The following is a 26,327-nucleotide window of genomic DNA, read 5'->3' as shown; positions in this document are numbered from 1 at the left end:
ATATTATTAGATAAATTAATAATCAAAGTCGTGTTTCGACATACGTATGTAGTCAATCTGTAACACTTATTTAAACTAAGGCAGCTAATGCGCGATGCGCGCGCCATAGCTTGCCATATTCGGAAGTTCTTTTGGTTTGACCTTAAATCATGAATTTAGTTGTTGATATGTAACAACTATGTTTAGGGGTTTAATTGTCCAAGGTAACTTTATTTTTTAAAAAAACACCATGACTACTAACATTTACTTCCTCCGTTCTTTATTACTTGACCCTCTTTGACTTTTACTCTATTCACCACTCCTCCTTTGACCGTCTTTTGTGAATAATATGTAAGAAAAAAATATATTCATGTATGATCTTTTTGGATTCGTCTCAATAAGTACTATCATAATATATAACTTTTATAATTTTTACTTATGGAGAGTTTAAGTTATTGATCGTTAAAATTTTGCATTGACAAACGTGATAAAAGAAACAGGTCAAGTAAAAAGAACAAAGGAAGTATGATAGAAAATAAGTAAATAAATACTTGTATTTTTAAGGATATAATTGCCCAAATACTTTTCATTAATAGAAACTTGTACAGTCTTTCAAAAAAAAAAAAAAAAAAAAAATAGAAACTTGTACGGAATACATATTAATGAGGGTACATACAGTATAATTACTCTGTAATAGGGTATAAACTTTTTTTTGCGCAAAACCGGGTCATAAACTTTCAAACTTTTAATGAGTAATTCGGAATAGTGAGCTCAGTATTCTTTCTCAGTTTCATATTGAAGTGCACTCTACTGACGCGCAACTTGTGATATTTGTATCTTCCATTGAAGCAACTTCTGAGGTAAGAATGTAAGGTGTTGGTTTCCTTTTGTAATTATCGTATATCAATTTCACAAACTAGCGTTAATCGTTAATTTAATTCTCAGTTTATTCAATTTAGGGTTCTTCTAAACTTAGACTTTTGAACTACTGTTTATAGTTACTAAACAAGAAAATTATGAGCTTAATTTGATATTTGAATCTGTTAGGATGTAAGATGTAACTATGAAATTAGATGTTTTCTCTATAAATATATTAGCCTTATTTTGATAATTGAATGAAATTTGATTGATAATGTGTTGCAGAAGCCTTTGATGAAACTGGGGCTTTTCTCTGTGGGTTCAGGGCGACTGCCCCTCCTGCCCTGGCTCAGGGGCAGTGTGTTGCAGGCAATTGTTTTAAACCCTTCATTATTAGGGCGAAACTTTAAAAATGGATTTTTTGTTCCGGGGCCGAGGGCGGCTGCCCCTCCTGCCTTGGCTCATGGACGGGCCTGTACTTCGCTTAGAATTGCTGGGTTTTGTTATGCTGCTCATCCCACTATATCAGGTACTTGTACTTTTATTGCTCAATAAAATCATGTTTTTATTTTTTATTATTGTTGTTTTTGTGCCCTTATTTAGTAAATTATTAGTTGATGAAGTTTGGTTGCACATTTTAGTCCCTGGAAGTACATTTAGTTCAAAGTTTACCAAGATATATGTGCGTGATAAATGACAGTTGTTGGTTGCTTGGTTCATTATTATCATGACTAAAAGTGAAAACCGTATTGTGTTACTGGGATTAGGTTGTGCATCGTGGTCCTTGGAGAAACATATAGTTTAATATTCATGAGAATGTAGTTCAAATATAGGTGCATAGTTATTGTGGATGTAAATATTATATATTTTGGTAATTTGGTTGCCAGTTTCTTGAATCTGTGACTTTAAAGCCATTCTGTAGTATGATTTTTCATTCATGGCATTAGCTGACTGGCCTGATTCTTTTTCGTGCAGCACCTGTGGAAGGTTCGACCCTTAAATCTGCTAGACTGAGTAAACTGATGAAGAAATTAGACGAGCTTGGCATTGAAGGTCACGAGGCTAAGGGAGGCCAATATAACAGGTTGTTGTGCCCTATGGTAAGTTGGTAACTATTGAGTATTAGTTATTTGATTCTAATATTGAATTATTTTTCCCAGAAAAGTTATTTTTGACCTATGTTACTTAGACATGGATGAAGTGTTAGACATGAGCACATGTCCAAGGGTAAAAAATTGCTAGATTATAAAAAGTTATAGCGATGTCTAACTATGGAGTATCTGACACACATAAAGGAATGATGAGTCGGAGTAACATTGATTATGACAAAGAGAAATAGATGGATATGATTTAATAGGATTGTTGTTAAGGAATGTCATCTATTAAGGGATCAATAGAAGAGATTGAATATGTATTTGAGAATGGTATGCTAAAATATCTAGTTATATGAATGAGGCTTTTAGGCCATAACATTAAGATTGCAAGCCAGTTTGTAGTACTAATATTTTTTTATATCCGTGCTGTTCACCTTAGTGCGTGGAAGAGATGAATTAAAATGAATAATATTCCGAGGAGTCAGTATGTATTTATGCTTAATAATAATAATAACAATGACAGTAATGGATTTTTGGGCCATCATGTGAACTTCTAAATCAAGTCCCTAGAGTAGACATCTAACATTGCCATGATTTTTCTACTTTATTTTATTTCTTTATTTTTTTCTTTTACTTGAAAGGTCTAATAATGGATTGGTACTGGAAAGACATGGTTTTGATTCTTATTGTGTACAACCAATTACTCGAACATTTATGAACTTACGTCTTCAAGATGGCATCAAAATCTAAACTCTATGTGATGAGGGAGAGTGGTGAGTGAGGGCTGCAGTTACACAGTTAGGGCTGCAGTTACACAGTTAGGGCTGCAGTTACATAGTTACATAGTGGGCATTAAGCATCGATCCATGGTGCCCCTATTCCCGTGTGTTTGGAACACTCTATTTTAATCTGGGTATCTAGTTAAGGGAATGTTTCCGAGTTCAGTTTTTTGTTGACAATCTTTCCCACAGAAAGGGAGAGTATATGTGCTTTCTTTTTTATTGTAAGAGTTAAAGAGCTACAAGAAAGCATATAGGAAGCTAATTATTTAACCTTAACAGTACAGTATCTCTGACTCAATGAAAGAGCAAAATGATGTACGTATGGCCATTTTCTGCTGTTTTGATGGTCTAATGTGGATAAAGACTTTGGTTTTCTTTGTAGAATGTTGAAAGAAAGAAGGTATTGTATATAGTTGTATCTTAGTATTTAAGCAGGAATTGCAAAAAAATCTTTCTTTCTCTTTGTATCACTAGATGCAAATGGTTGGGACTATCAAATGCTGATTCTTTTTAAGGCAATTAAATTGTTGCACCTCTACCTCGTTTTGTGTAGCATTGTGTGGTTATCAAATATTGTATTGTAATTAGTTTTTAATCATTAGTACTTTCCTCTTGCAGTGCAAAGGTGGTGATTCGGGTGAGCATTCCTTGTCATTACACATAAGTGAAGATGGGTATGCATCATTTTCGTCTAATAGTTGTGTCTCAATGTTCTTCAGAATTTTAGATGTATTCAATTCTTTTATTTATTTATTTTTCTCATTTCTGCAGGAATTCTGCAGTGTGGCTTTGTTTCCGTGGAAAATGTGGGTGGCAGGGCAACACAATGGTAGAGCTTCTGTTCATTGTAGTTGGTTTTGGTTCTCTTCTTGTAACACTCTATTTCTTTTGAGGTTAAATGTTTATTTCATTATTGGTTTGTTACTGTTGCATCTATTATTCTTTTTTATTCGATGTCCTAAACCTTGATTGCGTGTAAACGATTTCTGATCTATTTTGTCTTAATCGCTCATTATTTGATCTCAAGGGAGTAATCTATTTTGCATGTTTTACATAGGCTGCTGCCAATGCTCAGTCATCCTTTGGGAAGTTGAATAAAATTATGACATCTGGAAAAAGAGAATTAACCGAGAAGAGTCTTGGGCTAGAGCCACTTTGTAATGAGGTAATTTTTTTTCCCCTTATTAATATGCTTTACATATCTGCATAATATATGTATAAAAAAAGTGAAAAAAATCAATCAATTTGATTGACTGCAGTAAGTTACACTCCCTTGAGTATCTTAGGGCAGTGTAACTTTTGTGATTTGGCATCTATCTAGTTGTTTTTTTTTTTTTTTTTTTTTTTTTTTTGAATACCGGCAGAGAATATTATTAAATTAAATCAATTTCCGCCAAAGTTAATAAACTTTGCGGAAAAGGACCAAGACAAACAAATTCATCGCAATTCCTAGTATCCCACCTAGCTACTAAGTGAGCTAAGGTATTCCCTGCCCGCTTTACATGAGAAACAGCAAAATAATTGAAAAAAGAAGAGCTAGCAATAACATCATCTATCAAAAGGAAAAAAGGGGAAAAACCAGCAGCCTTCTGTTTGATTCCCATAACCACATTCAATGCATCACTTTCGATCTCCACCCTTGAGTACTCCATTCGCCTTGCGATGCACACACCAAACAGCACGGCAGCAGCCTCAGCATCACCGACAGACCATCCCAATCTACCTCTTTTCACAGCAGCAACACACACCTTCCCCCTTTCATCACGCACCACTACACCCAACTGCACATCGCTGCCAACCATGGCGTCATAGTTGTTTGATTGTTTTATAAATTTGCATTGTATGTTTCTTAAAAGTTCAAAAGTGGCATTTTTTGATTATTTTTATTTCTTACTCCCTCCGTCCCCCCCCGATTGATAGTCACTTTTGCCATTTTTGGTGACTCAAAATGTTAGTCACATTTGCTTTTTTCAAGTACCATTAATATTTTTTTACCAAAATTCTCTAACATTTGCAAAAATATTTGTGCAAATTTAACATTCCCATGTAAATTTTACTTTCCCATGTACTTTAATTACTTTCTCTCTCTACTTTTTTGCATACCCAATGTAAATTTACTTTTTCAATGTACTTTCTTTAATTCTCCTTAATTCCCGTGATTTTTCTTCAAAAGTGACTATCAATCGGGGACGGAGGGAGTATAATTTAAAAATGGTCTCTATTCTTAGTCATGGCTTCAGAGCTTTCCACAAAAACCTTCCATCTATTATAAGAGGTGATAGTTTACTTAAATTTATCTTATTACATCAATTAAAGATGCTTTAGTGTCTACTGCCAAGATTATTGCTGTTGGGATCTAAACTTCACACGTTCCCGAAGCTCATGTAGTTTTAGATCAATCAAACATTTTGGCATCATCTGATATCGTGTCCTTGAAGACATGAGGCATGCAGACAAGGGCCATAGGATTTCTTGAGGAATTATGGCATGAGGCAGGAGGCAGGAGTCAGGAGCCAGGAGGCAAATGAACATAGCATTTAATATCTACAAAGTCACGCTGTCTTCTATGGTCATACTGACTTTTTAGGGAACAATAAATACAGACATATAATTATTTAAGAGTACTGATTAGTGAAAAAAATGTAAGAATAATGTGAAATCATAAACTAATCAACAGTATATTTGGTGCTTTATGTGAATCTAGTTATGGGTATATTTTAACCCAGCATTGAGGAATTTTTCATGGTCTTGTTTGTCTCAATCAAGATAGCAAGAAATGGTGCAATAATTTGAATCAAAAAGACCAAAACCAAGCTCATCTAGTTACCAAATTGATTGGACTAAAACATATTGAATCTGCTTTTTATCGTATACTATACTCAACATGAATGAAATTGTCAAGGCTAAATTAGTTAGAGATTACAATGCTTTGTTTTGATGACTGATTCAGGGAAAGAGAGCTTGTCCTCACTTTGGGACGTGGTGTAATCTGCCTTATCAGTGCTCTTTAAACCCTCAGTTACTTATGTGATTGGCTAATTATTATATGGTGCTTCTGTATCAGCTACTTGCTTATTTTGCGGAGAGAATGATAACTGCAGAAACATTGAGGAGAAATTATGTTATGCAGAAAACCTTTGGTAATCAGGTAATGTTTCATCCTTCATTAGTTGCTTAATATATATTTGAGACGAGTGACAAATAAATAGGTTTCCATAATCTCATCATGGTTATGCCAGTTTAAATTTAGTGTAATTTGATGCTAAGAAACTTTTTCCTGATTCCCATTGCAAAATTTTTTGTATTGATTACTTTGTCCATAAAAGCTGGACTAATAATAATAAAATAATAATAAATATGTACTTCATTGGTTCTTATTTGATTGCAACGTTGGTGTTTTCATGCTGCCAATGTATATTTTATACTATTGAAATCTTTAGTTTTACTTTAATAAAGTTAATAAAAAGGTTAAAGGTAATATTTCAAAAGTATAAATTGAGATGAGTTCTACAAGACCCCACGATGACTATGATTTACGTAACATATAAATCACAAAATGCCGGTCAAAAAATTTCAACCTTGCAATTAAAAAGGATCAGAGGAAGTGTTGAAAAACACACCTAATAGGATCAGAGGAAGTATCAAAAAGCACACCAAATATTTTTTTAATTTTTATTATTATTTACATATATAGTTTATTTATTTATTTTTTTTTTTTTTTGCCCAATCTTCTTACAAACTATCCAATTTAATGTGAAGCATAATCTTTAACTTGTTTACAAATGCACATGACATAATTGATTGTATAATTTATCTTTAATTTCTGGTGACAGTTGATACTCCCATCTCTTATGTTCTTCCTTTTTCAGATTGTTATTGCATTTACTTACAGGCGAAATGGAGTTCTAACAAGCTGCAAATATCGTGATGTCACTAAGAAATTTTGGCAGGTTATATTGTGTATATACTTTTGTCTTATAATTTGTGTTACAATGTTCAAACTGACTTCGTATTATTATTACTATTGTGATGATTGGTGTGTGCTTCAGTCTTTTTAAAAAATTAAAAATTCTATTTCATTCTTAAGTGCACATTACTGTAACATTTGTTATACTGCTTTGTAGAGGGAATTGATAAGATGATTTGCATTGTTGAGGCTATTGGAGATTTTTTAGCCGCCGACTCTGTTTATTGATGTATTGAGTCGAATTCATCATTTTTGATACTTAGGTTGTCGTATGTATATTTTCTTTTGATGTGCAGGAAGCTGATACTGAAAAGATTTTTTATGGGTTAGATGATATAAAAAATGCAAGTGATATCATCATTGTGAGTACTCTTTTAAACTTCCGATGATATTATGCAAATTTGTTCTATTCTAAATCTTTGTCCATAGGTCGAAGGAGAGATTGACAAGCTTGCAATGGAAGAAGCTGGCTTACACAATTGTGTGAGTGTGCCTGATGGTGCACCTCCTAAAGTTTCAGATAAAGGTGTTCCATCTCCGGATAAGGTTTGATCCTGACTGGCCCTCCTTGCTTTTGTCATTTCTATGTTACTTTTTTGGATGGCATAATGGTTTCAAGACGAAAAAAAAGGTTATGGATATCATTCTCTCTGTCTTCCTGAAATTCAGACAAATATCTTCCAAAGTTGGAGTAGATTATTAAGTTTAGGAAATAGCGGCTTGTGAATCTAATTAATTATTGCTAGGATGTGTTGAATATTGTTTTTACGGAGTACAAAACTAGGGTTGGTAACTAAAGAACTATATTGGCAGTTTATAAGTGTCGTGCATAGGTAGATTCTCTATATTGCCCTTATAGCTATGTATAGGCTAGTAATGGTAAGTATATGACAAAACCCAAAACTTAACGATGCGGAAGCATCCAAGATTTTCTTGCTTGATTCATTCTTATAACTTTCTTAAAGTTTCATGAAAGTTCTCGAAGGTTCTTGGAAGTTTCTTTTAAGTTTAAAAGTCTGTATTTGGTTGGCAAGTTTCTACTGAAAGGGGCTTCCTTGTTTAAGCATTAGGATCTATATTTATTGTTTGGATTTAGTTTTATTTTTTTCGATGTTAGTTTTTAATTCTATCTGTTTAAAAGTTTTTATAGAGATAGAGTAGGAAATGGTCTATGTTAGTTAAACGTTTGTTTATTTTTTAATGGCCCTGTTTTGTTATAAGTTTATAACCTGGTAGCTGGTTGATAAAGCTGATTGTATTAACTTGTTTGACTAGCTGGTTCTATTAGATGATTTGACTAGTTGGTAGTATACTGGTATATAGCTGATTGTGTAAAAGTGTTTTGGTAAATAGCTGTTTATTGTTAGCTGTTTCATGTATATAATACTAAGAAAGCTAAGTGTTCAATAAGCTAATTTTAAAAAGCTCTTATAAAGAGTTTTTTCTAAAAGTGCTTTTTGACCCCAAATTGCTCTTTTTATAAGCTATTTTCCAAACACCAAAATTAGCTTTTTAAAATGGTCAAACCTCTAATGGTGTTCAATAAGCTAAAAGCTTTTGAAAAAGCTCTTTAACAAACAAGGCCAATATCCGATTTGTTTAGGAGTCCTAAAGTGTTAAGGACTCTTCAAGTATGTTTTGTAGCTTATTTGTAGGGATAAACGTTTGCTAATTAAGTGAAGTTTTGTTTGTTGATTATAAATTTCTTTTAAGCTTGTTCAAAGTTTTTAACGTATTTTCCAGATTTCTCATTGTTTTAGGTGAGTAAACCTAAATCAGAATCCTTAGTTTTGACAAGTGAAATTTAATCTAACTCGGTAAACTAGTTTAGTGAGTGAAGCTAAACAAAATCAACCTAAAACCCCCACTAAATTGTGAACTAAGGTGAGTGAAGCCATAAATTTGATTTAGGGCCCTAAGGGGTTAACAAACGAGTTAAGCTCAAGAAACATACCACTTTAGCCTATTGTTTCTTTTTTGAGTGAGAAGGAAGCATGGGTTTTCTCTTTTTTTATTTATTTATTTATTTATTTATTTAAATTTTTTTTTGAAATTTTTATTCATAAACGTGAGATCCATAACCTGAATAAGCTATAAGCCTGTATGAATGGACCATACAAATCGTCTAATTGATGTAAAGGCTGAAAGGTGAATCAAAGATAACCATAGGAAAATTAGTCCATAGCCCAAATAAGCCCAATTAGGCTTTAATTAATTCTTCAATTCACCTTAAGCCCAAAAACTTAAGCAAAAAGGATAATATTAGTTGTGACTTTGAATCTTAGCGCATTGTGCTCGCTCATTTCCCGATCAAATGTTTTTTGGTAACCGAATCTCGCTATTTCTTCTAAGTCAAACCTACGGTCATTTGGCACAATCTTCTCTCAAATCATTTTCACAAGATAATTCACCATACCACATCATTGACAATTTCTAGGTCCATTAGAAGCCTCCAAGGGTCCTCTTTAATTTATTAGCCTTCTTCGAAAACAAATATCTCTTATTTGTATATATTTACTGACTACTGTGTCTATTGTTTATATGTGTGTTTGAGATCCCATGTATGTATTCTTTTGTAATTTATATTTACTTTATATTGCTTATTGTGTTTGCGCTCAAACTAATGCATGTTATTACCTTTATTGTTACTAATTAAGACAACCATTTATGCTATGACGCCTGATAAAATAATCATGGGTAAATAGTTAGGTACCTTTAATTTGGTTGCCAGTTCAATTTGTTATATATTTTGTGTGTGTGTGTGTGGCGTTGCAAATTTCTGTTCTCCCTAAATGAATTGAGTAGTGGTCAATATGGATGAATTATGGCTGTTCGTCATGAATTATGGATGTGTGTGTGTGTGTGGCGTTGCAAATTTCTGTTCTCCCTAAATGAATTGAGTAGAGGTCAATACGGATGAATTATGGCTGTTCGTCAAGTTGAAACCTTCATCCCTAAATCAAATTGTCAGCACCATATGGAGTTTTATTTAATTTGGATCTACAATGGGCCATGACCTTGTCAATAAGTTCCTATAGCTAGTCCTTTCGGTTGTCTTTTTCATTGTATCTAACAACCATTTGCAAGTTCCTTTAATAACTTGTTCATAGCTCCATATCTTTGTCTCTATCATGTTCCACCCAAAGCAAGTCAATTTTTAATTAACATCGTCATGTATATTCATGTATGTTTGAAAGGTAGGTCAATATTTATGCTTATAAGTTTGATGTCAAATGAAGGCATGTCGCATGTGTTGGAACATGTTATAACACTATACATTGTTTTTGGGTGTCTTACATTTTAGATTTTTTTTTTTTTTTTTTTTTTTTTTTTTTTTTTTTTTTCTGTTTTGTTGGTTCTCTCAGTTATTCTGATTTCATCAGCAAGTATCATATTACATATATAGGGGAAGTTCTGGAGGGATTTTTCTAATACTATCTCATGCGTTTCTTTGAAGCTAGGACACAAAGTATCAGTATTTGTGGAATTGCAAGGAGTACTTTGAGAAGGTTGGTATCGCTATTCATCTTATACTTGTATTACTTTTATTGATAATTAGGAAGAGATGGATGTAATAAATAGGTATCAATTGCATTCTGTAGGCATCTAGGATAATATTAGCAACTGATGGGGACCCCCCTGGCCAAGCACTGTCAGAGGAGCTTGCTCGCCGCTTTGGGAGGGAGAGGTATAATTCTCTGATATCCTATCTATTTCAGCCACATGCTTAGATTTGTACATGATTTGATATTTTCTTTATGCATTGCAGATGTTGGCGAGTTAAGTGGCCAAAGAAAAATGACTTTGATTACTACAAGGATGCAAATGAGGTGATGGTTTATTTTGCTTTCTGATAAGTTGTGTGGAACTGTGGATCACATATGTCAAGTTGTAGACATTGAAGTGTTCCTGTTGCATGGACTGAAATCTTGATTAGACGTGCTTACTGGTTGTTGAATTTGTGAATATTATTTGCTGCTTGAACCATCTAACTGACCTATCTGCAAAAGAAAAGAAAAAAAAGAATACAATGCAGGAATGGGAGGAGTATGGACGCACTTTAAAAAGAAGGCAGTAAAAAAATGTATATAAAAGGCTTATTATTAGAAATTAGACTTCATTAATTTTGCCACATATTCAAATTCATGGCGGTGATTGTGATTTCTAGCATGGCTTTTCAGAAACAGGAAATGTGCAAAAAAATGCATATAGAATGCCCAAAGATGCTTGGCTGTCAATTTTCTAGGCTCATGCTTTTAAAAACATAATAAAAGGTGCATTTAGGAACATCTCAAGAACTTGTGAAAAGTGTGGTAGCCCCTGACTGATGTCAATGGAGATTTAAGAATGAGTGTTAATGTAAAATTCCTCTAGATTCATTGCCAGGGGACTTGAATTTTCTCTCTAGAATTGCTTCAAGTCAAAAGAAACTTAAGTATTTATATCTAGGCATCATTGGTTTTGTTTCGTGGAGTTGAATCAAGACAATTCAGAATTTCAGATGCTTAGGCAATAAATTGAGAGTATTATTTTTTATTTTATTTTTTTATTTTATTTTATTTTTTGTTTTTTTTTTTGGGGGGGGGGGGCAATTGGGGATGATAAGGGTAATGGGTTATTTAGTGGATTTTTTTTTGCTTTTCTCTTCATTTTTTATTTTTCTTTCTAAGACTTACAATTAATAAAAATATAATCAATTAGTCTATATGTTACAAATGGCCAATTAACCATATTGGTAGTAATTGTAAAAAAAAAAAAACTTTATTTGTATTAAAGTTATCGTTGGGGGTGACATATTGGTATTAAAATTAGCAAGTGGTGACATATTGGTATATAAGTTAACAAGTGACGACATATTGGTATAAACATTAGTAAATGGCTACATATTAGCATAATTGTTAGTGAGTGGCGACGTTTAATCCTTATTTCTTATCCGAATAAGCGCATATTATTGTATACATGATTATTCTTTAGTTTGGATATTAATCTATCATTTTCCTTTCTTTTTTTCACTTTTAAAATAAAAAAAAGAGATAAATAAAATAGGAAATTAGAGAAAATATATTGATACATGAATAAGAATTAATAAAAATAAAATTGTAATATCAAACTTTGATGATACAGTTTGAGATTACATCCATCTTTTTTTTTTTTTGGTGTATTAAATAACTACTTTTGTGACATTATATCCTACTTCTTTCCTTTTATTTTGTGAGAATTTTGTTTGCTAATACAAATTTTTTGTTATTATTTGTCAATAAGTTAAGTGGGCATGGAGGGGAAAAATATTGGACATTAGATGAGTATTGGCAACAATGAAAGGACATTGAAAGATTAATAACTCAAAAAATAAAATAAAAATTAAGCATTAGTATAATAGACCAGTGCTCCGGAAAGGTAAAAAGGGTGAAATGTCAAAAATGGTTAACTTTTATACCAATTTGACGCAACCTGCTAACTTTTATACGAATTTGTCACCAGAGATAACTTTTGTACCAATGTGTCACTAATGTGCTAACTTTATACCAATGTGGTCAATTGGCCTATTACAAATCATTTTCTTTTCTTCTGAAATTTACGTCCAAATAAAACAATTTCAAAAATTTAAATATATTTGCTCTGTTACTTTATCCCTATTTTTGACAATCTCATTCCTTAAATTTCCTACACAAAACCCAATTATTTTCCTCTTTTTTATATTGCTGCAATTACAATAATTTACAAACAAAAATAAGGGGAGCACTATTACTTAATATTTGGTGTTGTCATATGGGAACTCAATTATCTACCTAGTTTCATGCATTGAGGATCTGTTCCTCTAAAATGATCCAGCTCACGAATTTTGACATCCCAAGGATATTTGTAATTTATCTAGATTTGAATTGTACCAACAGTCCTTTGTTTATCATTTCTTTATATCATTAAATGAAATTACTGACCTTTAATAACTTGTTGCTTATAGGTACTAATGTATTTGGGGCCAGAAAAACTCAAGGAAACAATCGACAATGCTGAGATATATCCGATTCAGGGATTGTTCTCTTTCAGAGACTACTTTCATGAAATTGATGCATATTATGATATGGCTCTTGGTGATGAACTTGGTGTTTCTACTGGTTGGAGGTGTTTGGATGAGTATTACAATGTAAGCATTTAAAATGAATATTTATGCCATAGCTATTGAAAAGAAAATGAACTAATGCGTAAGGATTAACGTATATCTAGTGCCTCTCCTTCCTCTCATAAAGGTTTAATGAGGCAGAATTTTCATGTTTCAATGTGTTCCTTTTTTTCACCCCCTTCTTATTTTAGGCTAAATAATACATTTTTTTTGTTTACTAATTTTACATGCATAAATTATACCGTTCCTAGCACAATAGCTTGTGGCTCTGCTTTCATCTACATTAGAAGATTTTTGGCTGAGTTGTAAAGACCAAATCATCACATTAGTTCTATTTGTGCTCAATAAGATAGAATTAGTGGGGTTTCAAAAGGGTAAGAAAAAGGATGGAGTTGAGAAAAGGGTCACTCTCTCGTCGTTCCTGAGAGCAGATGTCAGGATTGAACAAGAAGAGTTGCCATGATTTTACAATGTTCAATATGGGATTAAAAAGGGAAAGTAGTTCTTATTGTAGGATTTGTCTTTTATGCTAGGTAAAAATTCCTTTGTTTTTTTCCCTTCCGCGTGAGTGATGCACTAACACTTTTCACGCATGTCGGGGTATATGTTTGACCCTTAATAACTTTAATTGCATATTAGTTAAAAAACTAGGTTAAGTCCCGTGCCATGCACGGTAATAATTAAACTTTATAACAAAAATTATAAAGAATGATGTTAATTTAACAATAATTTACCAAAAAAATATTTGTAACAAAATAATAGTCTTTAATTAAGGATATTGATGGTTAAAGTTGTGTCTCGACAAATGTACAAATCCAATTATAACTTATAAAAAAACGGAGGAGTATAATGTAATAAAATAATTTTGTTTGGTTGTTCTTATATGTTATGCATAATTTTAAGATTTATACAAAGTATGGTACCAAATATTTTTTTTCTATTTTTAATTAAAATAAAATTTTAAGTTAATTGATAATATTATAATAATTTTGGATAATGATATACGAAGTATTTCAATACCTTAATTTTAATCTATGTTACTATATTTGTAACTAAAAGATTCCTAGTATATAAAATATATGTTAAAAAAATAATAGTAAAAAAATTAATTGAGTATGATTGGATTAAATGTGTTGTCAAAATGGAAATAAGTATTATTGTAGGTTAAAAATTGGTACTCATTCAAATTTGGCAAAAAAAAAAAAAAAAGAAAGAAAGAAAAAAAAGGCGGGAAATTTTTTAATGACATCATGACAAGTGTCACTTTAGGTTCGCTTTTAGTATAGGTTAATTGATTTGTAAAATTTACATTGTGTCCATTCCAATAATATATATACGACAACATTAAGTTATTATTTAGAGTAAAAAAATTATGTCAAAGCTTATGTGTGAATAGTGCTAAAAGTCAATATGTTTCACTTAAAAAACGGAGGGAGTATCCAAAGTAATGTTGTGATTTTTTGAAATTTGGAAATAACCATGATGATGTTGTTTTGGAGCTATCTAAAACGACATGGATTATATAGAGCAATGACTTTGTTAATACCTCATGTTTATCTTTAGTCATTTACTTATTCTCAAGATTATGTGGACTACTCTATACATCAGGGTTATCTTAGATTATTCCCCAAAAATATTAGAGGGAATTTTTTATATTCAGTATTGCAAGCCAAATATAATAGAATGATTTTATTGAATAAAATGAGTTATTAAACATTTAGTTACACTAGTCTCTTGAAAACTGGTTGCATGGGCTGTTAGAATTATCCCCCGTCCTTTATAGTGTCAAAAATCTATAGTTTTTACAGCATTCTCAAAGCTTATTGGAAGTAAGATTGTTAGTTTACTTAATTTTATTATATTTAGTTTGTTTTTTAATTAAGCAATCTAAATGGAGACTTTTTTTTATGTAAATTATATATTGGTTATAAACTAGAAAGCATAACAACAACAACAAAACCAAAGCCTTAGTCCCAAAATAATTCGGGGTCGGCTAATATGGATTGTCATAAGGAATCGTACGATACATAGAAAAGGACATAACAAGATAATCAATTGAAACAGTTTGAAAAAGTACATATATAATCATAACACGTTGTTGACATGAATTTTCTCCTTCCACACCGCCCTATTTAATACCCTGTATTTTTCTCAATCCCAAAGCACTCATATCACTCTTAATCACCCTCTTCCAAGTTTTCTTAGGTCTTACCCTTCCTTTTGCGTTCCGAACACTATGTAACTCTTCAGGCCTCCTCACTAGAGCCTCACTTTGTCTCCTTCTTACATGGCCAAACCATCTTAAGCGATTCTCCCTTATCTTGTACTCAATCGATGTAACCTCTACTTTCTAGTTTCATCTCCGTCACATTCATTGCCGTGCATAAGATGAATGTGGCGAAGATGAAACTAGAAAGCATAATGGATACTAATATTTTTCTTCAAGTTTGACTACAATTTCTCTGGGGAAACTTATACAGTGGTTCTAGATAGAGCTTAAGATACATATATCTTTTGCAGAGGGTATAGTGAATTTAGAAGTCTTCTTCAAATTAAGGATTTTTAACATGAAACTTGGCAAGTGAGTTGTTTATAATCATTTAGCAAGTAAAATTTGTTGTATGGAGTATTTTACTTTGTTGAACAAAAAAGGGGAATCTTAATCGTCTGCAGGTTGAAGTTTGCTGTCTTGCTTCGTAATTCTTATTTCTAGGCACACTTGCTTCTTCTTCAAGCATTCCAAATAGCAGTCGGTTATTTGATTACAATTTTTTTGATAGTGTTTTGGCTTTCATATCTATAGATTGTTTTGTTGACTCTCATGGTGATCTGATTTTGACAGGTGGTACCTGGTGAATTGACTATAGTTACTGGCGTTCCTAATTCGGGAAAAAGTGAATGGATTGATGCTTTGTTATGCAACCTTAATGAAAGTGTTGGCTGGAAATTTGCTCTTTGCTCAATGGAGAACAAGGTATGGCCATACTTAAATTAATATCATGCTTGAATCTCAGTAACCGAGAACAATTCCGGTAACAGTAATAAATGTTAGGAGGATGAGTTGATGAATTAAACTGTATAATTGGCTATCTTTGCCCTCAAGAAATTATTTCATTCAAATATTGTTCCTTGATTGCATGTTTTAATCCATGTAAAGACTTCTTTATTTCACTGAAGATTAATATAGTACAGTATGATGCAGAAGTTAAATGGACGAAGAGTAGCCAGTAATATTGTAGCCCATAAAATTCTTTCTTAGTGCATATGCTTCTGAACATTAAAGCAACATATGACACTATACTTTTGGGCTTCCTATTAAGGCTGCTGAAGTTTGCTTTAAAATTTAAGCACCCATTTGACCTTGTACTTTGAAATATTGTGTGGTGAATTGAATAGTTTGTCACTAGATATTTTTAATATAAGTGCGATCAATGACTTTGGGAATTGCTTTTTTTTTTGTACTATATTTTACAATCATATAGGTAGTAATTCAAAATCATAAGAATTTCATACCTAATTGCTTTTTTTTGGCATTTGATTTCAAAAAATGGCTTCATTCAATGGTGTTACTTATGTTATATGCATATAAATGAAATGGTAGAATTACTACCAAATCAGCAAGATAGGCCATAAGCTATTTTAAGCCATCCTTTTTTTTGTTAAAAAGTTTATGCACCCTTTATCCTAGACTAGTTATAATAGTTATCATAACACATCATTGTTATTTTGGTATTAGTTGTTATTTTACTGAAAAATAATTGTGAAAATAGATTGTGGTATATTATTTTATTAAAAAGTTAGATGTAATGGGAAGTGGTGGGCTATTTTTTAATTGAATGTGTAGCACCCTAATAATTCAATTAGTTAAAAAAACCCTTTCCACCAAAAATACTTAAGAGAACTACTGGGTTATTACTGCTACCTTATAATGCCTTAGGTATTTACCAAAGTTACGTAGTGTAATAACTAACTTAATCTAAATAAAAATCCAAAATCAATTCAATCAACTTTATTTCAAGTTGGAGCCTCTATGTCCTAAATCGAACCAAGTAACAATCATAATTCCCCAAACCCAAATATAGTTACAATCCATAATCCGTATGAATGAATGCCAATATAAATAGTTTATGAAGAGATACATAGAACATAAAAATTGATGCAGGAATCAACGAAAAAAACCTTTTAATCAATCTTTCTTGACTGTTTATGTACACTTACAAATAAACATGTTTCACTATTTTTTGTTTATAAAAAAACCATCATATGAAAAAGCCACTTGACATCACTACAATATTCTATTACGTGACTCACTATAACAACCTTACTTGCTTTGGACTACGCTGGAACGAGTGTCCTCTCCTAATGTTCTTGAAGAGACCTAGTTTGAGAGCTATCCAAATTAGTAATAAAATAAACCTATGGCACAATGTGGCGAAAATTTAGCATGTACAAATGATAGCACAGTGCTTGTACCACAATAGAAAAGCCATGGTTATAAAGAAAAAATCCATGAACATCCCTTTATGCTATACTCTTAAGCGTGTGTTTTCCAAGATTTTTAACACATATCCTCTTATATTTTACGCGATTTACTAATTTAAGTAGGTGATAATGACTGACATACACCATCCAACATTCCAGTTCACATTCACAATCACTTTCATATTAATTTTTGAATAATTATAGATCAATAAATAGCCTAAAACTTGGTGCATAGTAGCAAAAAATAATCCTTTCCTTGACTACTAGCATGTGCATAAATGCATCGACTGCCTAAACGTTACATGATTGAGATAAATAATGAGACATGATAAGTCACTTTATCTTTACTCACTGATTATGAACTTTATAAATGATTATTCGTAGCTAAACATATGTAATACTTAAATTGTACAAAAAGATTCTCTCTAAAAAAATATTCTTGCATAGATTGATGACATAACAAGAGAGGCAACCATCAACTATAAAGAAATGGGTAATGTGCCATTGGCTGCCCTTGCAGATCTAATTATATCCTTTATGAATGAAGCAGAATTTTTCTTCTTCCTCCACCCTCCAAATCTCTAACCTTCTAAAGAGAAGGGAAAAAGGCCTTGAATCTTATTTTACTAAATTTAAGCCTTATCTCTCCACCCATATTTTCAAGTTTTCAACTCCAATTTTCTACCCTTGAGCCCACAACTCCACCAATATGCAAACCCACTTTTCCGACTCAATATTTTACAGCTAACTCACTTCTTGCATGCCTGGCCAACACATCCTTGATCCTTCCATTGCAACATCAAAAAGTTAGGCCCAATCCCCAAGAAGACCAACTCCTCTTAAACCATATATCTACCTTTTGGTAACTTTAAGGATTATCCCTTCTTAGCTACGTTCTCAGAAGAGGTGGAAAGATTCACCAGTGATGAGCTTAATTTAGCGCCGGTAAGGGGCATTATGGATAGTATAATATTATTTTGTTAGTAGCATCAAATTTTGTGGAAGTGAATTGAAATCTCATTAATTAGTTTCGGTGACAGCTTTAGGGGAAAGATACAAATGTACAAGATGAATTCCTGTGTTGTGAATGTACATTTGTATCTTTTCCCTAAAGCTGAATGTAAGATTTAACTTTGTGCAAATACTCATAATACTAGCTAGCCAACACCATGAAACCACTGCTTTTTCTTCATGTGCTCCTTTTCATGGATTGTTGATGCTACATTTTTATGTATTGGCTACATTCTTACGCATTGGCTACAAGTTGAATGCTATGCTAATATTGATCTATAAATTTTAAAATACTTAAACAGTTAAACTCTATGATCATCTTACATTCATAGGGAATTTTCTTTTAGGATATAGGAGTGTCCTTTTTGTACTCATTTAGGGCTTTTTATATGGTTAATTTTCGATAATGTTAAGTTTGGTTATCAAGCGACATTTACTAATCAATTTCTAATTTTGTTGTTTGACCTCTTAGCTTTGATTGAAACTTTGTATTGACAAGGTTTGCTTTGTTTAGAAATTGATTTATATGATCGTAATCTTTGTATGTATATTATGTACTAATGTTAGATTGGTTTTGATTCAGGTCCGGGAACACGCAAGAAAACTTTTGGAGAAGCACATAAAGAAACCATTTTTTGATGTTCGGTAATTTTCAACTAATTTTGTTCTTAATCTTTTAGTACCTTTTTGGCTAGTCCTTCAATTTAGTTTCAAGGTTTATGGAGGATATAATATATGGATGCATGTTGTTAGAAATCTAATTTGTATAGATGCTATTGTTAGGTGACTGGACTAGTGGAGTTGATAAGATGTTTGATGCTTGGACAGTTGGACATAAAACTTAACCTAAGTCATACCATGTCAGCATGAACTAACCAACTTCCTGATTGGAGATACGGGTTGGACTCACTAGGGGATACTACCAAATAAAAAATATGTGTTGGTGTGATATGAATATTGAGGCATCAAATTTTAGATAAGGAGAATGAATCCATGGGGGCTGTGGAAGTCTAACTGATGCGAACCCATCATATATTTTCTGGATCTTGATTCTCTTGCATGCATAATGTTTTACATCACATAACTTTACTAACCTTAAAATCAACATCACTCCTTTAAAAGTGATCTTATATAAATATTGAGTTTTTATAACTAATAATAAATCTTTTTTTTTTCCTAAATAAAAACAATATATCCCTTATCACATGCCTTACCTCCAAAATAAATGGTGACTTTTCACCATATTTTATTATTTCTTTTATTGGCAACATTTCACCATACTTTATGTTTTCTTTTGTTGGTAACTTTTTACCATATTTTATTTTTTCTTTTGTTGGTAACTTTTTACCATATTTTATTATTTTTCATTCCACAATCCCCACCCAAATTATTTTATTCCCTTTGTTCCTTTAAGTTCTCACCTTTTGGCACATTTGCGTATGAGCATATAAAATTATTAATATCTTCAGTTACTTTTTAGAAAAATTTATAAAAGTGCTTATTGAGACAAATCAACCACAACCCCCCACTTGCTTCAAAAAAAAAAAAAAAAAAAAAAAACCCACTTGATTATTTTTATTTTTTATTTTATTTACGGGAAAGAATATAGAAGATTTTTTTTATTTTTTATTTTTTTATTTATGTTATGCTAGATTTAAATGTGAAGAACTTAAAGGGATGGAGGGAGTAACATTTCTCTCTCTCATGGTCCCTACTTAAATTATTTTTGGGAAATTATCAATGTTAGCCATGTACTTTTGCTCATTCTCAATGGTATCAAAATATTTGGCAAATTCTCCCAAATAGCATTACTTTTTATAAATTTAACATAACAATTTTATACAATTGGCAAATAATTATCTTTTTTAAACAATAATTTTAAAATGAAAATTTAAAAAAAAAAAAGTATAGGGTGTCAGAGCACTCACTCACCCCCATGCCGTAGCAAGTATTTGAGAAAGAATCTATTCTAAATTACCATGATTTGAGTTTTGTAGCTCGGGTTTCGGTGTTTTGATTTTTTATTTTATTGTTGTGTGTTGTTTGTCTTCGCTGCCTTTGATACGGAGTAGGGTTTAAGGAGAGGGGAAAGGCTTTTTAGGGTTCCGGTGCTGCGTGGGGTTCCGGCGAGGGGTGGGGTGTGTTTGCGGGGTTTAGGCGAGTTGGGTGTTGTAACTTGGGGGGGGGGGGGAAGAGCTGGGTTCAGTGGCTAGCTGCCGGGAGTGCTTTGACGCTCTGTACTTTTTAATTATTGTGTAATTAAGATTATTAGTTGCTAATTGTAAAAATATTGTCATATTAGGAAAATTTATAAAGAGTAATGCTAGTTGGGAGAATTTGCCAAATATTTTGTTGCCATTTTGAATGAGCAAAAGTACATGGCTACCATTGAGAATTTCCCATTATATTTTACGGAGAAAAACTCTCATATTCTCGGTTTGCCATGATCCCCATGTCCTTTTACTAGATTAAATCTTCTCTTGCTCCACCTAATACTAACACAAGTAAATTCTCATAAAAATTGCGTTTAATCGTAAGTGATGCATTTATTTTGAAATTGGGAGAGTATATTTTGATGGGTTTACCGTGTCCATGTCTTTAAATTTTGAAACAAGAATTTTCGTGTCCAATCCTCAAATCCATGACTTCATCCTTAGATAATATGTTTAAGGTGTTTATGCTTATGGTGTGATAATATTTTATGCCAAATTTTATTGAAGATATAACCTTTGACCAGCATTTCAATCTCCTTTGCAATTTTCACATATAAAATTAGACAATACTAAAGTGAATTTGACTATTATAAACATATTCAGTGTTAAAGCGTTTCTATTTGATATTTGCGTTTTTCCTTTCTTGAATTAAGGCAAGTTTACTCTACTATCCTAACCCCCTTACCCTTCAATATGTACACCTTTCCAGATACCTTTTCTTAATTTTTCTCCTTTTTCTTATACTCACCCACCTTTTTATTGTCTCTTTCTTAATCCACTTTTTTTTTTTTTACTTGCACTAAATTCTTCTGGAAACAAGTTCCACTATAAATGGGTACATTAAAAGGAAATGGAGGGAGTAACTATACTATAGAATTACCTTTAGTGGTGTATTGATATTTGTAATTCACATTTGATATTGCATTGCTGTTGTTAAGCTACATATATTTTGGATGAAAGAAGTTAGAGAAAACGTTGTATATATGGAATCATTAGAAATTCTTTTTAAGTACTTAAATTTTGGATTTTTGGGTCAAAAGGATTGCTAATTTGGCATATTTTTAGTCGGTAGGAGTACTAAATATTGTTCTATATATTGCTAGATCACTCAAGCCTCTTAGTGTGTCTAATGAGAATATTATGTTTAATCAAGTCAGGAAAAAGTAATGCACTCTTCTATTAAGTGCAGGTATGCTGAATCTTTTGAGCGCATGAGTAGAGAGGACTTAGAGCAAGGAAAGAAATGGCTAGATAATACATTCCAACTTATACGGTATGGTTTCAATATTTTTCTCCATAAAATCAGGTTTGACTTAGTAATGTTTCAACTTCCTTTGCTTTCCATATTTCATGTTCTTTCAATTAGTTTTGTTATTTCATACTACATTCATAAACCTATGCAATCCATTGTAAACTGTTTGCCTGTTTCGTTTCTTTTACCTAATTCTAAACTACTGTTTATTATATTAGAATTGAAAAGAGTTCAATAGTCTATCAGCATTTAGGTGTGTTAGCTGTTAGGATGCCTTGAATATGATGCTTTGAGTACCCAGATGGACTGTCAAAACTTTTTAAATTATACATTTGGACGTGAGAGGATCCTGCATAGACCATGTAGGTTTCTTGGTGCGGTTTAGTTTGGGTTAGTTGCTATCTTTCCTTTTCTTCTCCTCTTCTTTGCTAAAAACTGGCAAAGTCTTGAGTGATTTGTGCCGCTGTGGTGTGGTTTCATGAAATAAACTTGTGGAACATAAGATATTATAATATGAGTTTTACATTAAGGGTGGTTTATTTTTTATTTATTTTTTATTTTTTTTATATATATAAATTTGGTTTGGCATCCAGTAGTTTTAAATTTGGAAAAGTGTTCTGAAGTTCACCTTGAATTTTGTTCTTTATCATAAAGGAGAGGGAATCTTTTAAGGGATTTTTTTCCCACATACCAATAATTTTTTTTTTTTTTTTTTTTTTTTTTTTACGGTTTAAAACTCTATAAGATTTCAGGATGTCAGAGGCATTAGATTAATTTCTTTCTTCTCTGTTTAGATAATTCCTTATGTGGTAATGTTGTGGAGATATTTGCAGAATTGCAGCTTCCAGTTGATATCTTGCTAACTGATTGATTGTAATTCAGGTGTGAGAATGATAGCCTTCCCAACATCAAATGGGTTCTTGATCTAGCAAAAGCTGCAGTTTTGAGGCATGGTGTCCGTGGCCTTGTCATTGATCCGTATAACGAGCTTGACCATCAACGTCTTAGCAGCATGTGCGGTGCTTATAATTTTGCATATAAATAATTTTATCTTGCAGAGTGTGTGTGTTTGTGTTTCCCTGCGTCTCTTAATGTGGAACTGCTATAAGCTTTCTTAGAAGATGGAGATATAGCATAGGAGTGAGTTTTTTTTTATGGGTCGGGTAAAGAAGTGTACTTGTGGGAAGCTGTGCAGCTCCTTGTCTACAATAATCTAAGCATGGGTACCTGGATGTCCAAAACCATGTCTTTTTTAAGTTTGGAAGGCAGCTAGGATATCGCTTGAAAAAATGAGTTCAGTAGGAGCAAACCTTTGTCCAGAGAAAGAGGTACAATCTGACCAAGAAGAGAAAGAGGTACGATCTGGTTGGGGTTCTAGAACTTTTCTCAAACGGATAACCAAATATTTTGTTGCTCACCTTATTATACATGAATATATTGAGCTTTGGCTTCCTGGAAATTTTAGAGGGTATTTATGGGACTACATCGCATACAAAATACAATTGTTGGCCATTGGCCAATGTTTGCTTGTTGAGTAGTTAGTGGGAGGCAAGCCATTTGGGCCAAATCTAGGTTTACAGTTTACTACAAGCAGTCCTACTCCCATTAGGAAAGTAATAAGATCCCAGCAAAATTAAATTACAGGGTATGAATACCCTATTTAAGCTGACACTTTCTCAAGGACAGGAACATATTAGAAAAATCCAGCAACAAGTCTTTTGCTTGGACCATTAGCATAATAGCAAGCCTAGCAATCTTGGATTATAAGTATAATTGCAAACCTAGAAATGTCATTATGGAAACCTTTTAAGTTTGCTCCAATTCTTATTCTTACCACAAAATATTGGAATCTTTGGAGAATTTCCTCATAGTCTGGAGATGAATCATAGAAATTAAAATGAGTTAAAAATAAATAATAGTATCAATTGATGCCTCAAATGGATAATCAAGGAGAAAAACATTGGTTGTACCACAGAAGAATAATTGAGCTTTTTGGTTGATGTTCATGTAGGCGTAGGCCCAATGGTTCTAAACAACACATCTCTAACCCCCTATGTAATCTACGGAGAGATATGTGGCTCACAAATTCAAGCATGGGAGTAGGGGCTGGGTTCATTGTTATAGTTTGATCCTTATTGGACCATGTATATCAGTAGATTATCGCACTAACCTTGTTTTTTCTAGGCTGCATTATTTTCATCTCAAAGTGATGGTTGAGATCTAGGTGGTTATTGTTGACTTCTTGTTGCCACTAGGATTGTATTATTCTTATTATATTCCAAATTTTCCATGTGAAAGTGGATCTTTATTATACATGATTGATCTTTATATATTTCTGTTGGACTCAATCCCATTCTTGAAGTTTATGGCTCTGAACGATATATGCAACAGGACAGAAACAGAGTACGTTAGCCAGATGCTCACAATGGTCAAGCGATTTGCTCAACATCACTCTTGCCATGTTTGGTTTGTTGCTCATCCTAGACAGGTGAGCTGAGTGAAGTCATTGTCCTTTTCCCTTCCAGATTCCATTCTGATTACTTTCACTCAAACAGCTGCACAACTGGATTGGGAATGCTCCTAATCTTTATGACATCAGTGGTAGTGCACATTTCATCAACAAATGTGATAATGGAATTGTAGTACATCGGAATAGGGATCCAGAGGCTGGCCCTATTGATAGAGTACAGGTTATGCATTCTGTCCACAATTTTAAATCTATATACTCTCTCTTTGAACCCATTTTCCACTAAAGCACTGACTTCTGTTTCATTTTTCTCAGATCTGTGTAAGGAAGGTGCGGAATAAGGTTGCTGGCACAATAGGTGATACCTACTTGACCTATAAAAGGTACTTACTGTTGCCGTTTATATGTAACCTAAAAATAAGCAGTCTTAGGCGTATATTCATCAGATTACCAATCTGATGGTGTGAAAACAACCCAGAATATAAGAAGGGCCTTTGTATGTTTTCTGAAAATTTAATGTAAAGTTAGTCAAATTTAAATACATTTCTTACGTACATTAAACTATGGAGTTGTTAAAACATGAAAATTTAAATTACATAGTCTAAAATTATAATCAAATTTGTAAATTTAAACCTGTGACATAAAGATTATATAGTAACTAAAAGTTCTAGAATATAATCAAAATTTGAACATAAAAGCTAACATGGGCATTTCCACTCATTTTCTTCCTCAATGTGCAACGTTCTTTCTCATGGTCATTATGTTGTGCATTTTTTGGCATTTTCATAATCATTTCCACTATGCATCTCTCTCTTCTCTAAATTGTATTGCAATTATTCTAGTCAAAGGTTTTATTTATTGTTGGAAGATTTTTATTCTAGTCAAAGGTTTTATTTATTGTTAGAAGATTCTTAGTTTAGGTAACTAAAAGTTCTAGAATATAATCAAATTTTGAACATAAAAGCTAACATGGGCATTTCCACTCATTTTCTTCCTCAATGTGCGACGTTCTTTCTCATGGTCATTATGTTGTGCATTTTTTGGCATTTTCATAAACATTTCCACTATGCATCTCTCCTCTAAGTTGTATTGCAATTATTCTAGTCAAAGGTTTTATTTATTGTTGGAAGATTATAATTCTAGTCAAAGGTTTTATTTATTGTTAGAAGATTCTTAGTTTAGGTAAAATGAGTCAATTTCATAGTTTTGTTTGGAAACTCAAGTTATTATGTTGAGTATTTTTTAAAAAGTTTTGGTTAAGCTTTTAGGGGCAATTTAGGTACTTCAAAATTGGACACCAACATTTCTCACCCCCACCCCCCCCTCCCACCCCTTGGCTAATATAATAAAGATAAAGCGCATTGAGGCATAGGATAACACACAAATTTTGGGATATGGTATTACTGTTAGTGTGAGGAATATAGTTGTAGGCGTGATACTGTAACATAGTTAACGGTTGAAATTAAATTAATGGCGTTTAATCATTAAAGTGATAAGAGGTGCTAGTTGTAATATGAAATTGTTGAAATGGATTAGTTCGAGTAAAGAGGATAGCTGCATGCAAGCCTTGTCAACTTAATCGGATTCCTTGTATTGAGATTTTGGTAGAAAAAAAATCGGACAGTCTCAAAGGGCTCAAGTGAAGGTTAAAGGGATGAAGCATTGTGCTTCTAAGTTTATCTTTGATATATTATCTGTCAAAGGTTCCAACTTTTAATTCTACAATAAATTTGACAAGGAGTCTCTGGATTCTAGTCTAGCTCACAAGTAATAGGCAGAAGTGTGATCCACCATCTTATGGCAGCGGTGAGGACAGAGAGGAGCTTTTGAAAATTAAAATCATTCTGATCGCCCCTCCAAATTAGATTTAAAATTTGCAAGATATTCAAAGCTAACAAAAGTTCTTTGTGCAGGATAACTGGTGAATTTGTGGAGCCGTCCGAGCCAACATTCTAATTTCACATGCTCCAACATGACGATGGCAATGACTTATGATCAGATGAACCAATCGCCTAATGGAGTTTATTGATTCTTCAAGGCCCTTCTGCAATTTCCAAGTTGGGGGGGGGGGGGGGGGGGGGGGGGAATATTGGAGGTATAT

At 32.6% G+C, this 26,327-nt stretch overlaps 1 protein-coding gene across 2 annotated transcripts; it reads left to right on the top strand.

Moving 5' to 3' along the window:
• Positions 1-684: 684 nt before the first annotated feature.
• Positions 685-26,294, top strand: LOC145586110 (primase-helicase Twinkle, chloroplastic/mitochondrial-like). Of its 2 annotated transcripts, none has more exons than XM_081642856.1 (22): positions 685-839; positions 1,123-1,366; positions 1,813-1,937; positions 3,332-3,387; positions 3,485-3,542; positions 3,771-3,878; positions 5,778-5,861; positions 6,583-6,663; positions 6,977-7,042; positions 7,110-7,226; positions 10,142-10,189; positions 10,283-10,368; positions 10,450-10,510; positions 12,643-12,825; positions 15,644-15,775; positions 18,878-18,939; positions 21,697-21,780; positions 22,642-22,773; positions 24,151-24,247; positions 24,315-24,449; positions 24,542-24,609; positions 26,140-26,294. In XM_081642856.1, the coding sequence occupies exons 2-22, from the start codon at positions 1,132-1,134 to the stop codon at positions 26,180-26,182; spliced, it is 2,061 nt and encodes a 686-aa protein (XP_081498982.1). In that variant the 5' UTR covers positions 685-839; positions 1,123-1,131; the 3' UTR covers positions 26,183-26,294. The 2 variants fall into 2 exon arrangements, with proteins under 2 accessions (XP_081498982.1, XP_081498990.1); XM_081642864.1 differs by having other exon boundaries at positions 709-847.
• Positions 26,295-26,327: the final 33 nt, after the last annotated feature.

The sequence above is a fragment of the Chenopodium album genome, chromosome 2, assembly GCF_948465745.1.
Source record: "Chenopodium album chromosome 2, dcCheAlbu1.1, whole genome shotgun sequence".
Taxonomy (NCBI): Eukaryota; Viridiplantae; Streptophyta; class Magnoliopsida; order Caryophyllales; family Amaranthaceae; genus Chenopodium; species Chenopodium album.
The sequence above is the reverse complement of the archived record's forward strand: the minus strand, read 5'-3'. Positions and strand labels throughout refer to the sequence as shown.

What these genes read in the sequence shown, in the direction of transcription:
- LOC145586110 (XM_081642856.1), top strand. Translation starts at nt 1,132, where the DNA reads ATGAAACTGGGGCTTTTCTCTGTGGGTTCAGGGCGACTGCCCCTCCTG. An exon ending in ATGCAAGTGATATCATCATT is followed by an intron (nt 7,043 to 7,109) that starts GTGAGTACTCTT and finishes CTTTGTCCATAG; the next exon opens with GTCGAAGGAGAGATTGACAA. An exon ending in AAACCATTTTTTGATGTTCG is followed by an intron (nt 18,940 to 21,696) that starts GTAATTTTCAAC and finishes TATTAAGTGCAG; the next exon opens with GTATGCTGAATCTTTTGAGC.